General features: G+C 38.0%; 3 protein-coding genes and 1 long non-coding RNA gene across 8 annotated transcripts in view; 3 read left to right on the plus strand and 1 right to left on the minus strand.

Annotated features, from left to right (window-relative positions):
• On the plus strand, positions 1-7,081 carry LOC111452220. 3 transcript variants are annotated; one of them, XR_002712111.1, is made up of 5 exons: positions 1-301; positions 653-684; positions 854-1,060; positions 1,954-2,379; positions 6,295-6,312. XR_002712111.1 is itself a non-coding variant. In XM_023092822.1 (4 exons), the coding sequence occupies exons 1-4, from the start codon at positions 43-45 to the stop codon at positions 2,272-2,274; spliced, it is 819 nt and encodes a 272-aa protein (XP_022948590.1). In that variant the 5' UTR covers positions 1-42; the 3' UTR covers positions 2,275-4,179. The 3 variants fall into 3 exon arrangements, 1 of the variants encoding a protein (XP_022948590.1); XR_002712110.1 differs by lacking the exon at positions 6,295-6,312 and adding an exon at positions 6,875-7,081 and having other exon boundaries at positions 2-301; XM_023092822.1 differs by lacking the exon at positions 6,295-6,312 and having other exon boundaries at positions 1,954-4,179.
• On the plus strand, positions 2,117-10,030 carry LOC111452218 (putative indole-3-acetic acid-amido synthetase GH3.9). Of its 3 annotated transcripts, XM_023092819.1 has the most exons (6): positions 6,370-6,801; positions 6,875-6,976; positions 7,727-8,176; positions 8,248-8,627; positions 9,289-9,899; positions 9,932-10,030. In XM_023092819.1, exons 1-5 carry the CDS (start codon positions 6,491-6,493, stop codon positions 9,873-9,875), a joined length of 1,830 nt encoding a protein of 609 aa, XP_022948587.1. In that variant the 5' UTR covers positions 6,370-6,490; the 3' UTR covers positions 9,876-9,899; positions 9,932-10,030. The 3 variants fall into 3 exon arrangements, with proteins under 3 accessions (XP_022948588.1, XP_022948587.1, XP_022948585.1); XM_023092820.1 differs by lacking the exon at positions 6,370-6,801 and adding an exon at positions 2,117-2,379 and having other exon boundaries at positions 9,289-10,030; XM_023092817.1 differs by having other exon boundaries at positions 9,289-10,030.
• Positions 7,582-13,641, minus strand: part of LOC111452221 — a 15,639-nt gene continuing 9,579 nt past the window's right edge. The window contains exon 3 of the long non-coding RNA XR_002712112.1: positions 7,582-7,601. This is a non-coding gene — a long non-coding RNA (uncharacterized LOC111452221). The remainder of the gene's footprint in view (positions 7,602-13,641) is intronic.
• Positions 12,043-13,641, plus strand: part of LOC111452219 (protein DJ-1 homolog D) — a 4,098-nt gene continuing 2,499 nt past the window's right edge. The window contains exons 1-3 of the mRNA XM_023092821.1: positions 12,043-12,233; positions 12,397-12,513; positions 13,065-13,505. Coding sequence (XP_022948589.1) covers positions 12,171-12,233; positions 12,397-12,513; positions 13,065-13,505 — 621 coding nt within the window. The 5' untranslated portion in view covers positions 12,043-12,170. The remainder of the gene's footprint in view (positions 12,234-12,396; positions 12,514-13,064; positions 13,506-13,641) is intronic.

Consider the following 13,641-nt stretch of genomic DNA (forward strand, 5'->3'; position numbering starts at 1 on the left):
AAAAAAATTGCTCAAAGAAATTATAATTTAACCAAAAAAGGAATGTGCTGGATGAAAGGTTGCGACGACTGGAGGGAAATGGGGGAAGAGCTGGATGATGAGCGGGAAATCCTGAAGCAAGTTTTTGGCGATTCTTCTGAAGATGAAGACTGTGAAGATCAAACTGTAATAGGAGATTCAGCATATGAAGGTGGCCACATTCGTAGATGGGAGCAAGCCAAGGAAATCAAAGGTTTATGGCTGTGCAGAAGCTTCCTCTCTCCCCAACAAGAATCATCGCTACTCTCTGCAATCCGAAACGGTTCGTTGTATCGAATCTATCTGTTACTTTCCTGCAATTTCTTATCTCAAGTTGCTTTGAAAGAGAATATCGAAGAAAATTGAATTTCTCTATGTTTTGATCATTCTTCTTCGTATATTGTTTCAAGAGGTTCTGTTTTCGAATTTGATCCCTGAACTTAAGATTCAACTGAAGGAACAATAGGATGGAGTTTTTTTTTTGTTTGTTTAATTTATAAATCTTTGAGAAGAGTTTTTTTTACCCTTCTTTTTGAGATTGTAGATATTTGAACAAGTTTGTGAATGTTTAAGAAACTATTTCTGTGGTAATCTCACATGATTAGAGACTATTTCTGTATTGTTGTTCTTTCAGAAGGGTGGTTCATGGAAGCCTCTCAAAATCAGGTAACTACAGTTTTAATCTTGATAATTTTATTGGTGATCTATTATATTGATTTTATTTCTAGAAATGAACTCTTCTTGGAGAACTTAATAATGCTGCGCTGTTGCTGGATTTTGTTCTTGAAATGTAGATTTAATAATATCCTTATCTACTGTTACATTATCTGTTCAGGCCATGAGGTTTGGAAACCTTCCAACATGGGCTGCTGAACTTTCAGATTCCATTCATGAGGCAGTGCTTTCAAGTAACCACATGACAGATCCTTTGATTGTAGACCGCCATAATGGAGTTAAGATTGATTGTCCTCTTCCTTCAGATATTTTGTGGAGAGAACCACTCTTTGATCAAATGATAGCTAACATGTATCAACCAGGTGAGGTGCGAAGATGCCCATTTCCATTCTATTGATTAGACATTTATTAACCACGATTGGTTGGCTTAGCAGTTCATAAGAGCCATGTTATAAAGAGTTCAGAAGGAATGAGTTCAAGCTAATGTAGTTATTGATTTAGGTTTTAATATTTTCCTGACAACCAAATGTAGTCAGGTGGTTGTTTCATGAAAATAGTCGAGGTACGTGCAAGCTGACTCAAATACTCACAAGTATCATAAAAGGAGAGAGAAAAGAAGATTAGACATCTGTTTGAAGTGAACCTGTAGGCCCATAGCTTTAAGGGCTTCAAGAGGCTGTTTGGATACCTTTTTTTTATGTAGAACCATATAACTTATTTGGTAGGATAATTTTTAAAACACCCCTTGTTTTAGTAGAATGCAATTTTTAGAGTCAGTTTGCAAAACAGTTTCTGCAAACAGAATTTAGAGAACAACGTTTTAGCCGCCTAGATTGTGATGTTCGGTCTGTCAAGATGACGGGTGTATTCTTAACAACTGAAAGAAACAGTTACTCGTATTAGTAATAGCGAGAGGAGAAGAGGAGAGGGAGAGGTCACCTTTTTTTTTTTTTTAATAGCAGTATTATGCCAAAAGTGTAGTATCTTGATTAAGTTATTTCATATCTCTTTTATGAATTCTGTTTTTACTAGTTCACTTATATGATTTGTCCAAATTCTGCACACTTCAACCTCTTTCATGATAGAGTAGATTTCCAAATGTTTTGTTAATCTGATGAAAATGGTTTGTGAATGGCATGGTTAAAACATCTTAGGGTATGATATTCAAGAAAAGTTATATCTGACATTGCTATCTTCATTCACTGTATTTATTTCATTCACTGACATTGTTACAACTTCATTCTAATATTTTTCATAAAGGGGATCTGTGCACATGTTGACCTCATGCGCTTTGAAGATGGAATTGCCATTGTCTCACTCGAGTCACCATGTGTGATGCATTTTACTCGAGTTGATGAAACTTCCCGTAATCCTACTAGCAAGGGAGAAGTCGATGTATCGATGTCAAAAGTGCCCATATACCTAAACCCAGGATCGGTTGTTTTATTGTGGGGTGAAGCTCGGTACCTCTGGAAGCATGAGATAAATCGTAAGCCAGGGTTTCAAATGTGGGAAGGCCAGGAACTCACTCAGGGGAGGCGAACTTCCATCACACTGAGAAAGCTCTGTCAAGTTGATTAAGTAGTTCACAGTTGGGGTTGCATTTTGTTCCATGTTCGTTCTTTGCTGTGTTGAATGGATGAGTTAGCAGAACGTGGCTCGGAACGATTGGTCGCACATGACAAGGTATCTTCAGTTCACTCTCGATTAGGTTTTACATCGAGCAATTGTTTAGTTTATTATTTATAGAATCAGTCTGCAGTAATCAGTATTCTGGAATAAACTTGAAAGATTTTGTGATTAATGCATAATGATTATATGTTGATCACAAGAAGGGGGAAAAAAAAGGAGGGATAACTGTACTAATTACTTCTATGACTTAATCGGGACAAACCTATGCTAAAAAACGTGTCGTTCTCATCACTTTCCTTCGTAAATCTGAAACCTCTTTTGCCCTCAAAATGTGTTGAGGCACAACATGAGGTACCAGATTGACAAGCAAATTTTGAATGCTACATATGATCATATGATCTCAAAATAACAAAATAACATGAGTCAGGGACGGTTAATGAGATGATGAGGACAAACTTTTTCATTGGAGAAAGGTATGTCTTGACCCACCAACTATTTCTCCTAAATGACCATTCAATCATCACTTTGCTTCGAACATTTGAAACGTCCTCTGCCTTGAAAGATGAACGGTTGAGGTTAAGAACTTTAATTGTTAAGCATGACACACCATAAGAAAAAAGTACTTCACAAGATCGCAAAAGAAAATGTAAAGTTGACAGTCGATCAGGTAGCCAAAAGACATACATTATAGGGGTATGTGGTCGGAAGGAAGCCCCTAGAAATGTTGAGTTGGAGGTAGGACAAATATTTTTTGGCAAGAGGAAATTGTCCATGAAATTATGAGTCGTGGTAATAAAAAAGAACTTAAAATTTAGAATAAAGAGGGTACTTTTTGTTAAATGTGTTGATGAGAATTGTGTATAGAGACTACAAACATATTCACTCGATAGCTTGATTCAGGGAGAATCGTTACAATCTATGTGATACAGAAGACACGAGACAAGATTATGGTATAATTTGTGTCGTGCTGTATAAGGTCTCATATCGATGAAAACAGTGTCCCTTAGTTATATACTCATAGTCTTCTTCTTACTTAGTCAATGCAGGACTTCAACAATCCTCCTCTCAGATAGTCATCTATCAATGTCGGTTTACTAACTACCATAAATCTCTACTATAAGTTCACCTTCGACATAGCTAAGTTAGTGACGAGCGTTTAACCAAATCAAGTTGTTTGAGCCTTTATTGAAGTGCTTTATGAGGATAGAAAGCATTTAGCACAGTCAATACTTAGAATAGAAATCTAAAAAGCAATCCAGTGTGAGAAGACAAAGTGCATGTCCCACCATATGTATCAATTGGTAATGCTCTTTTGTATTTCCCAAAGCAATGAAATCACACCCAAATGGCTCCCCAATTACACATTCATTAGGGTCTCCCTAAAAGCTGCCTAGAACACCTATTGTTTGGTACATTTCTTATTCTTCACAAAAAGGGTTTTTTTTTCCTTTATGGTTTCTGATGCAATACTTGCCTTTTTTTAATTCTTTGTAAAGCTATTATGGTGCTTCCCACTTACACTTGAATTGCATTACTTTTGCAAAGGATTTAAACTCACCTATTGCTATTGCTCCCACGTTGTTGTAGCCCTAACCATGAAGAAATGCCAAGAAAGTTCTAAAGATAAGAGCGTATGTGTATTCATATTGAGATTGTTTAACGAATAGTAAAAATCTATGGTTGGTTTGATAATGTTTTTGTTCGTTTGTCTTTTCTTGTTTTGAATCTCTGTTCTCAGGAAAATCTCTAGCAAGAAATTCTTAGTGAATATATTTAACAAACCCTGAAAACGTTACCTTGTTTGACAATCTTTTTATTCATTCATTGCTTTTTATACCTCATTTGATAGATATATTCTTGTTTGTTCTTCATTGGTTTACTGCAAATTCTAACCATTCATGCTTCATTTGATAACATTGTTGTTCGTTTTTCGTTCCCTGTATTCTTTTTCTATCCTCCAAGAAACTTCAAGACAAATATCATGGAATACGGTTTCTTTATCTTGAATAAAACTACGAACAATAGAATAGTTTAAACAGATCTTTGAATTATACGGACTTATTTCATAAGACTCCTAATATCTGTCAATAGTTCCTAGACCATCATATCAATGGCTTTCTAATGGGTAAAAGTAGCAGGATATTTCCATGAAAGTTTGTCTCAGAGGTTGGAATCATAAAAGAAAGCCTGATTCCACACTACTAACGATAATGGGTGTACTCAAATTCAGAGAAAAGGGTAGGACAATCCAAACCATTTTTGGTTAAGATCTTGGATTATTGTCCTAAAGTACATATGAACGGTTGGAAATTAACAAAGCAAGGATAAAATGACTTCCATGAAGCTATTGGAAGACAAGACCAAATATATTTAACCTACTTGGTGCATAAAAAACCCGAGCTAAAGCTACCTCTTGTCCAATCAAAACACTTACGGGAGGCAGCCGTGGAGAATTTTTCGCAATGGGTGAATCACTGACCTCAAAGAAAATAGTATATCAATTACGATTGAACTATGCTCACTTTAGTGACAAAGTTTCTTGAAAAATGAATTCTTTGAAACCATAAGTTTACGCCTCGTGGATGAGTTCGTGCAACTAAGATATCAAGTCTGTTGCCCGTAAATTCAAAGTGGGTAATCTTCGATAAGTTGATTTTTACCTTTTTAGACTTGAATTCACGTGACGTAACTGGTAGAGATTGAATCAAGTGAAGAAAAACATGCGCTTCAGTTAACATATAGCTCTAATTCACATGGATTATAAGATTGAAATCGAATCCGACTCAACTTTGTAACTTCAAATTAGATGAACCTAACTCGTAACTCAAATACGCGGAAATAATTGAAAGGAATAAGGAATAGTTTCAAAAAAATATTCACCACCATAACATCTTACTCAGAAAAGGAAGAACATAACTTCCAATCAACCAAGATATGCATCTCATAGCTGCCAGCCAAAACCAAGAAAGATCATACACACAAGCACAAAAATCTTAGTAAATGCTAAACTATGTTTCTTAAAAGATGCTAAGATTTATGGCGATTGTTGGTCTCCACGTAGGAGCTTTCTTCCATTAGCTGCTGATAATGGGCATTAAGCATCTTGGGGATGTTAATGGATGGTTGAGCTCATATTCCTTCCCTTTTTCATTAGAAAAAAGAGGTAACTTTGATCAAATCCAGCTCTCCATAAAAGAGAGGACAAGACATGTCTGGATTAATGTCTAAAAAATGGTTCTCTATTAACGAATATATATATAACTTTAAGGCTACATTGGGATGCTCTTCCTTGAAAATGACACCTTAGCTTGTTTACCTTGTTGTACAATTATGTCCTTCTAGCTAACTATAACATGGAGAGGTTGCTAGCGGATATTGTCCGCTTTGGTCTATTACGTATTGACGTCAACCGCACGATTTTAAAACTCATCTATTAGGGAGAGGTTTCCACACCCTTATAAGAAATGTTTCATTCTGCTCTCCAACCAAGTTGGGATCTCACAATGCACCCCCTTTGAGGACCAGCATCCTCACTGGCACACCATCGGGTGTTTGGCTCCGATACCATTTGTAATAGTCCAAACCCATCACTAGTAAATATTGTCCGCTTTGACTCGTTACGTATCGTCGTCCGTCTCACAATCTTAAAACGTGTCTGTTAGGGAGAAGTTTCCACACTCTTATAAGGAATGCTTTGTTGTCCTCTCCAACTGACGTGGGACCTCACAATTAGTGTAATCCAAATTTAGTTGAGTGAATAACATACCAATTACTGTCATGATTCAATCTCTCATTTTGCAGTTATTGAACTAAAAAAGAATCTTAGAGCTGGTTTGGTTGGAAAGATTTGAAAGTGGAATGGTAATTGGGTTTTGAAACCGGGTAGGAGGTTTGTATGTCAAAAAGTCTTGTATTACTTGTAACGACCCAGGTTCAGGATTTGAGTCTGTTGCCTCTGACTTTTTGCAGAAGGTCGAGACAAGGAAATGAAAACGAGTAAGTGGGGTCGGATTCTTCATCGTCTAAGATTTCAAACTAAACAAACCCTATATATAAAATGCCCAATTGGGGTTTCTCACAACATCAAAAGCACTGAACTTTCTGTTCCCTCCCACAAAACTTTCCCTCATTTTCTCAGCAACCAAACAGACTATCAAAAACCGCCATGAATGGAAAGAAGCTAGAGTACAAGGGAGAGGAGGCGTTGAAGGAGATTGAGAGACTGACAAAACATGCCGATGAAGTTCAACAAAACATCCTTAAAGACATCTTAAAGCAAAATGGCGACACAGAATATTTGAAAAACTACATTAAAATTAACGAAAAATGTTGTTCTTCAAACGACATCGTTGCAGAATTTAAACGTTGTGTTCCTGTTGTCACTTTTAGTCGCATTTTTCCTTACATTCAGAGAATTGCAAATGGCGAAGACTCCTCTCTTATTAGTGGCCATAAAATAACTGAGCTGTTATGCAGGTTTTGTTCCTTTCTTTGTTTGGTTCATTCACGTAATTTTAACGTTCTAACGTTTCGAGTTTGTTCTTTTCAGCTCGGGGACTTCTAATGGTAAGCCTAAGATGATGCCATCAACCGAAGAAGATCTCGACCGTCGCACGTTTCTTTATAATCTCATCATGCCTATAATGAACCAGTACGACATCTTTTCCTATTCAAGACTATGTTTAAAAATACTTTTATTGGTTGAACTTGACTTAGTTGATCCATGATTTATATTTCATCTTTCGTTTTCCTTTCATTTGTTTCATGAAATATCGATCATTTTCGATTCTTCGAGAGAAGAAGCGACTCCCCCACAAAGAGGGTCATAGTGACCAGGCCGAGACGACTGTTGTTCTATTTTAGTGTTTGTTTGCCCCAACATCTATGTAAAGAATTACGTATGGAAAATATTGAAAACGTCCTTTCAAGTAACATCAGTGTGTGTCTCGGTTGTTGATACCCCATACAATGAGGAACAAAAGTATAATAGCCCAAGTCCACCGCTAGATATTGTTCTCTTTGGACTTTCCCTTTCAGGTTTCCTCTTAAGGTTTTTAAAATATGTCTATTAGGGAGAGGTTTGACGCTGTGACTTTTATGGGTCACATATATATAGGAGATGTGTACAATGAAGATTACATGCGTGAGCCTTGATCCATGGTAACAAACCAGGAAATCGGAAGACAGTAGCTCTAGAAGATTCCTCTACTATGTATAGATATACCCTTCTACGTTTAACAGTTTCCACACTCTTACAAGGAATGCTTCTTTCCCCTCTCCAACCAATTTGGGAGATCGAACATTTGATTGATATGCAGAGCTAACATTTGATTGTAAGACGGGAGATCGAACCTTCACTAAGTTATGCTCAAGTTAACGTGCAAAATGTAAAATAATGCAGGTACATCCCTGATTTGGACAAAGGGAAGGCCATGTTTTTGTACTTTGTGAAGCAAGAAACCGCCACACCCTGTGGCCTACCAGCTCGCACGGTTCTGACGAGCTACTACAAGAGCAAGCACTTCAAATGTCGAGCCCGGGACGACCCTTTCAATGACTTCACTAGCCCTGACCAAACCATCCTCTGCAATGACTCCAGCCAAAGCATGTACTGCCAGCTTCTCGCCGCCCTCGTCCACCGCCGCCACGTCCTTCGCCTCGGCGCTGTCTTTGCCTCCGCCTTCCTCCGTGCCATCTCCTTCCTCGAATGCAACTGGCTTCTCTTATGCAACGACATCCGCTCTGGCCAGCTCAACCCAATCATTACCGACCCCAGTTGCCGCTCTGCCATGACGACATTACTCTCGTCACCTAACCCAACCCTAGCTGACCAGATCGACGACATTTGCAGGTAAGACTCCGAGTTGAATATGTTCAAAATTATATTCACATCAGCTCATAACACAAAATTATGAATCCTAGGCGAGAGTCATGGAAGGGGATTCTATGCCAACTTTGGCCAAGAGCGAAGTACATCGAGGCAGTGGTGACAGGGTCGATGGCGCAGTACGTGGCGGCGCTGGAGTATTACAGCGGCGGGAAGCTGCCGTTGGTGTGCACGATGTATGCTTCATCGGAGTGCTATTTTGGGATAAACTTGAAGCCATTGTCGAAGCCGGGAGAGGTGACGTTTACGTTGTTGCCGAACATGTGTTACTTTGAGTTGTTGCCGTTGGGAGAAAACGGTGAGGTGTGGACGGAGGCTTACGGTCAGGACGAGGAAGTGCCGCCGTGCAAGCTCGTCGGCTTGGTTCATGTCAAGATCGGTTGCTTTTATGAACTCGTCGTCACAACCTTCTCCGGTAAGAATAATATTCCTGGATATTCTCAAACTTTATATATAAATATTTAAAAATTTTCATTTTAATCGCTTTAGGTTTAATTTAGCATTTTTTTTTAATATGAATATTCAAAATTATAAAACTTAAAAAAAACTTTTTTTATTTTAAAACTATTTTTAAATTTTTAATAATGTTCCAAACATATATTTTCCGTCACTCATATGCTTAAAAAATACTCATGAAATTTTAAAAGTGACATTAAAATCACCTCTTATTAAAAAAAAAAGTTTAAATTTTAAAATATATAGACAAAAACCATTTTATTGTTACGATTTAAAAAAAAAAATAAATAAATAAAATTTAAGAGTATTTTTATTAATTTAGCTATAAAAAAAAATAAAATTAAGACTTTTTATTCCTCTCCCATTTAAAAAGTTTTTAATACTTTATTCATAATAATTGGATTGTTAAATAAAAATATTTAATAAATCTTTAAATTTTAAGGTCGAATTACTTCAATTTTTTAAAATAATAATAAAAAAATGTTTGTAATATTTTAATTTTTTTTATATAATATATTTATGAATTTAAAAAAAGTGAAATAAAAAGTTTAGAAAATTATTACGTAATAAAAGTTTTATATATATTTGGAAATATGGTATTGGTATTCATTTGTGATCAGGGTTGAACCGTTACCGGATCGGCGACGTAGTCCAGGCGAGAGGGTTCCACAACAGAGCACCACACTTCCGATTCATCTGCAGAAGGAACGTCGTTCTCAGCATCGACAGCGACAAGACCAACGAGCAAGACCTCCACAAAAGCATCGCCATAGCCAAGAAGCTTCTCGAGCCCTACAACGCTCTTCTCGTCGAATACACCAGCTTCGCCGATACCTCCTCCGTCCCTGGCCACTACGTCTTGTACTGGGAGATTCGCCTCCACTCTCCAAATCTCAACTCCACCGCCGCCGCCGCCCTCGATTTCTCCGTCGTGCTTCAGGATTGCTGCATTGCCGTCGAAGAACACCTGGATTACGTGTATCGAAGGTGCAGAGCCAAGGACAAGTCGATCGGGCCGCTGGAGATCCGTCTCGTTAGGGTTGGAACGTTCGATGCGTTGATGGATTTGATCATCGCGCAAGGGGGATCGATGAATCAGTATAAGACGCCGAGGTGCGTTAATTCTAACTCTGCTGCGATTGGATTGCTGGATGCTCATTTGGAACGCTCGGTTTTTAGCCCTAGGGATCCGATTTGGATTCCCTGATTGATTGATTAATTGATTGTAATTCTGATTTCATAATCTAATCTTGGTTTGTAATCTGAGATGCTCTGCTTCTGGATGGATTGTGTTTTCTTTGAATTTTAAAATTTGTATTTGATATTACATCATAAAAGCAATTTGTGGCTATATTCATCTAACTGTTGCAGCTTTCCTCTAGTGCTTCTGATTGAACTTTGCTCAAAGAATTAAGATCATTGAGAGCTGTGGATTGAGCATCTTGAATGAAAGCCCTGCCATATTCCCAATATCATCAGATGTGCTCTCCAGGTATTTCATCTTCAAAGACATTGGCATTTACCACTTTTGATATCTTCTTTTCGATCTTGATGGCTTCATCTCGTAAAAACCATCCATCTCTCGCCCGAGGTTGCTGTAGGAATCCTGAAGCATTTCCATCCCTTCCTCCAAACTTCTTCTCAGTTTCAACTTCTTCTTGGATTGTTCATAAACTGTTTCTGAGTGCTTAAGCGCAATGCCTATGTGATCTTCTAGTTTCCTTGATGTTTGATCCATTTTTTGTAATTGAATATCAGTAGAGTTCAAGGAATGAACAATTTGATATGAAGTTTGCAGCAGAGATTCCGATTTTTCCTCCGTGGTTCTAACTTGATCAAGATTAAATTCTCTTTTGGTTTGAGTTTAATTTAATTTGGCCTCAATGTTTTCAAAACCTCCCATTTGATCATTATGATTGTTATGATCATGTAACAACCCAGATCCACCCCATTTGATCATTATGATTGTTATGATCATGTAACAACCCAGATCCACCGTTAGCAGATATTGTTCTTTTTGGGCTTCCCATCAAGACTTTAAAACGCGTTTGCTAGGGAAGGTTTCCACACCGAGATTTGTTCTACTCCCCAAAGAATGTGAGACATCACAATCCACCCCTTCGGGGCCCAACGTCCTTACTGGCACACCACCTCGTGTCTACCTCCCTTCGGGGAATAGCGAGAATGCTCCACCTCGTGTCTACCTCCCTTCGGGGAATAGCGAGAATGCTCCACCTCGTGTCTACCTCCCTTCGGGGAATAGCGAGAATGCTCCACCTCGTGTCTACCCCCTTCGGGGAATAGCAAGAATGCTGACACATCGTCCGAAACTTGACTCTGATACCCTTTGTAATGACCAGATCCACCCTTAGCGATATTGTCCTCTTTGGACTTTCCCGACTTCGGGGCCTAGCATCCTTACTGGCACACCACCTCGTGTCTACCCCCTTCGGGAAATAGCGAGAAAGTTGGCACATTGTCCGGAACCTGGCTCTGATACCATTTGTAATAACCCAGATCCACCCTTAGCCGATATTGTCCTCTTTGGACTTTTCCGACTTCGGGGCCCAGGATCCTTACTGGCACACCACCTCGTGTCTACCCCTTTCGGAGAATAGCGAGAAGGTTGGTACATTGTCCGGAACCTGGCTCTGATACCATTTGTAATAACCCAGATCCACCCTTAGCCAATATTGTCCTCTTTGGACTTTCCCGACTTTGGGGCCAGCATCCTTACTGGCACACCACCTCGTGTCTACCCCTTTTGGGGAATAGCGAGAAGGTTGGCACATCGTTCGGAACCTGGCTCTGATACCATTTGTAATGACTCAGATCCACCGTTAGCTGATATTGTCCTCTTTGGGCTTTCCCTTTCGGGCTTGCACATCGTCCGAAACCTGGCTTTGATACCATTTGTAACGATCCACGACCCAAATCCACCGTTAGTAGATATTGTCCTCTTTGGGTTTACCCTCTCGAGCTTCTCCTCAAAGCTTTAAAATGCATGCTAGTGGAAGGTTTCCACATCTAATTTGTTCTCTTCGGGACATCATAAATTTATGTTTAATTTTTTATGGGTATTTTTAAATTTTTTTTAAAAAAATTAAAGTGTATTAATTAAACTTTTAAATAAATTAAGGATATGCATTTTTTTTATAGATATAATATAAAATTTAAGAGTTTTTTTCTATTATTAATTTAGGGAAAAAAATTATTTATATTCGTCACTTTTTAAAATTGATTTTAAAATAATAATGGAGATTTTTTCCGCTCGTTAAGTTCATAAATATAAAGTATAATTTAAGCTAATAATGATGATAATTATAATAATAATCTAGTGATTGATGATCGTTGTTCTTTATAAATAAATAAAGGAAAAAGAGGTGGCGCAGACGAGCGATATATATTAATCCTAAACCCGATCATCGAGATGAGGCTAATCTCATTTTCCCACCGTTTGTTTGGGAAGAACACTAAAGCGGAGTTTGAAGTTGAGTAGGACATGGCTCAATCCAAATCCAAATCTGTTCTCCTCCTCTGCGGCGATTTCATGGAAGACTATGAGGTCACTTCCTTCTTCTTTTCTCGATTTGGAATTTCTGATTGATACTAATGTCTGTTTTTCTTCTTCTTCTTCTCTGATCATTATTTTCAATCGTACTGTTTAAAATGAATCCATATGGAACTTCTAGACGAACTTAGATGCTTTCGCTTGATTTCGATTGCAGGCGATGGTCCCATTTCAAGCGCTAATCGCATATGGAGTTTCTGTGGATGCTGTTTGTCCGGAGAAGAAGGCTGGTGATATCTGTCGGACCGCTATTCATGACTTGTTAGGTCATCAGGTATCTTATTCTCCTTGTTCCCTTTCATGACTCAACTTAGTATTTTGAACATTTTCCTGTATCCTACTATGTCTTGCACTACCCTACAATATCCAATTCATGTTTTGTTTGATTAATTTTGAATTTGGTAAAAAACGCATATGGTCCCATACTTTCAGTTTTGCAAAATTAGTTAATAATTTGGTCTATGTACTTTCAAATTTGTAATAGGTTAGTTTTATCATGAAAAATGTTGTTAAGATTAATGAAATTTATAACCTATGTAGTCTACAAACTGATTACGAATTGAATTTGTTTGTAAACTACGAATGCTGAATTGTTATGTAATAGAATTTGACTCTTTATTTTGATGAGGTTTTTGATAGTTGAGGCTAAATTTTTACAAATTTGAAAGTCCCAAGGACTAAATTGTTATCAACTTGAAATTGCTACAATTTTGAAAGTTTAGAGACTCGAGTGATACAAACTAAAGTTCATGGATTAGATCATTGCTTAAGTCAAAGAATAGGTACCAATAGTGTCCTTTGAATTTTCTTGTGTGTTTGTTACAGACTTATTCAGAATCTCGTGGGCACAATTTCACATTGAATGCAACTTTTGATGAAATCGATATTGACAAATATGATGGGTTGGTGCTTCCGGGAGGACGAGCGCCCGAATATCTTGCTATAAATAGCTCCGTGCAGAGTTTGGTAAGAAAGTTTTCGGATTCTAGGAAGCCAATTGCATCTGTGTGCCATGGACAGTTGATTTTGGCAGCTGCAGGGTTGGTTAGAGGTCGGAAGTGTACAGCATACCCTGCTGTGGGACCTGTACTAACTGCTGCTGGTGCTTCTTGGATTGAGCCAGAAAGTATGGCAGCATGTGTTGTGGATGGTAACATCATCACTGCTGCCACGTATGAGGGGCATCCTGAGTTCATTCAACTTTTTGTCAAGGCACTTGGAGGAAATATCACTGGATCAGATAAAAGAATTCTATTCCTTTGTGGGGTAAGCTTAAATTTGACAATAAACTTCCATATAGTGTTCTATGCAGTTATTTATTGTAATGCAATGCTCTACTTATTTGCAATCTGATGACACTAGACACAAAATAATTCCGAAGTGCATTCTGATACCTAGCATT

This window comes from Cucurbita moschata, unplaced genomic scaffold (assembly GCF_002738365.1).
Source record: "Cucurbita moschata cultivar Rifu unplaced genomic scaffold, Cmos_1.0 Cmo_Scf00014, whole genome shotgun sequence".
NCBI classification, from domain to species: domain Eukaryota; kingdom Viridiplantae; phylum Streptophyta; class Magnoliopsida; order Cucurbitales; family Cucurbitaceae; genus Cucurbita; species Cucurbita moschata.

What these genes read in the sequence shown, in the direction of transcription:
- LOC111452220 (XM_023092822.1), top strand. Translation starts at nt 43, where the DNA reads ATGTGCTGGATGAAAGGTTGCGACGACTGGAGGGAAATGGGGGAAGAG. An exon ending in ACTCTCTGCAATCCGAAACG is followed by an intron (nt 302 to 652) that starts GTTCGTTGTATC and finishes TTGTTCTTTCAG; the next exon opens with AAGGGTGGTTCATGGAAGCC. An exon ending in TGGAAGCCTCTCAAAATCAG is followed by an intron (nt 685 to 853) that starts GTAACTACAGTT and finishes TTATCTGTTCAG; the next exon opens with GCCATGAGGTTTGGAAACCT.
- LOC111452218 (XM_023092817.1), top strand. Translation starts at nt 6,491, where the DNA reads ATGAATGGAAAGAAGCTAGAGTACAAGGGAGAGGAGGCGTTGAAGGAG. An exon ending in ATAACTGAGCTGTTATGCAG is followed by an intron (nt 6,802 to 6,874) that starts GTTTTGTTCCTT and finishes TGTTCTTTTCAG; the next exon opens with CTCGGGGACTTCTAATGGTA. An exon ending in CGTCGTCACAACCTTCTCCG is followed by an intron (nt 8,628 to 9,288) that starts GTAAGAATAATA and finishes ATTTGTGATCAG; the next exon opens with GGTTGAACCGTTACCGGATC.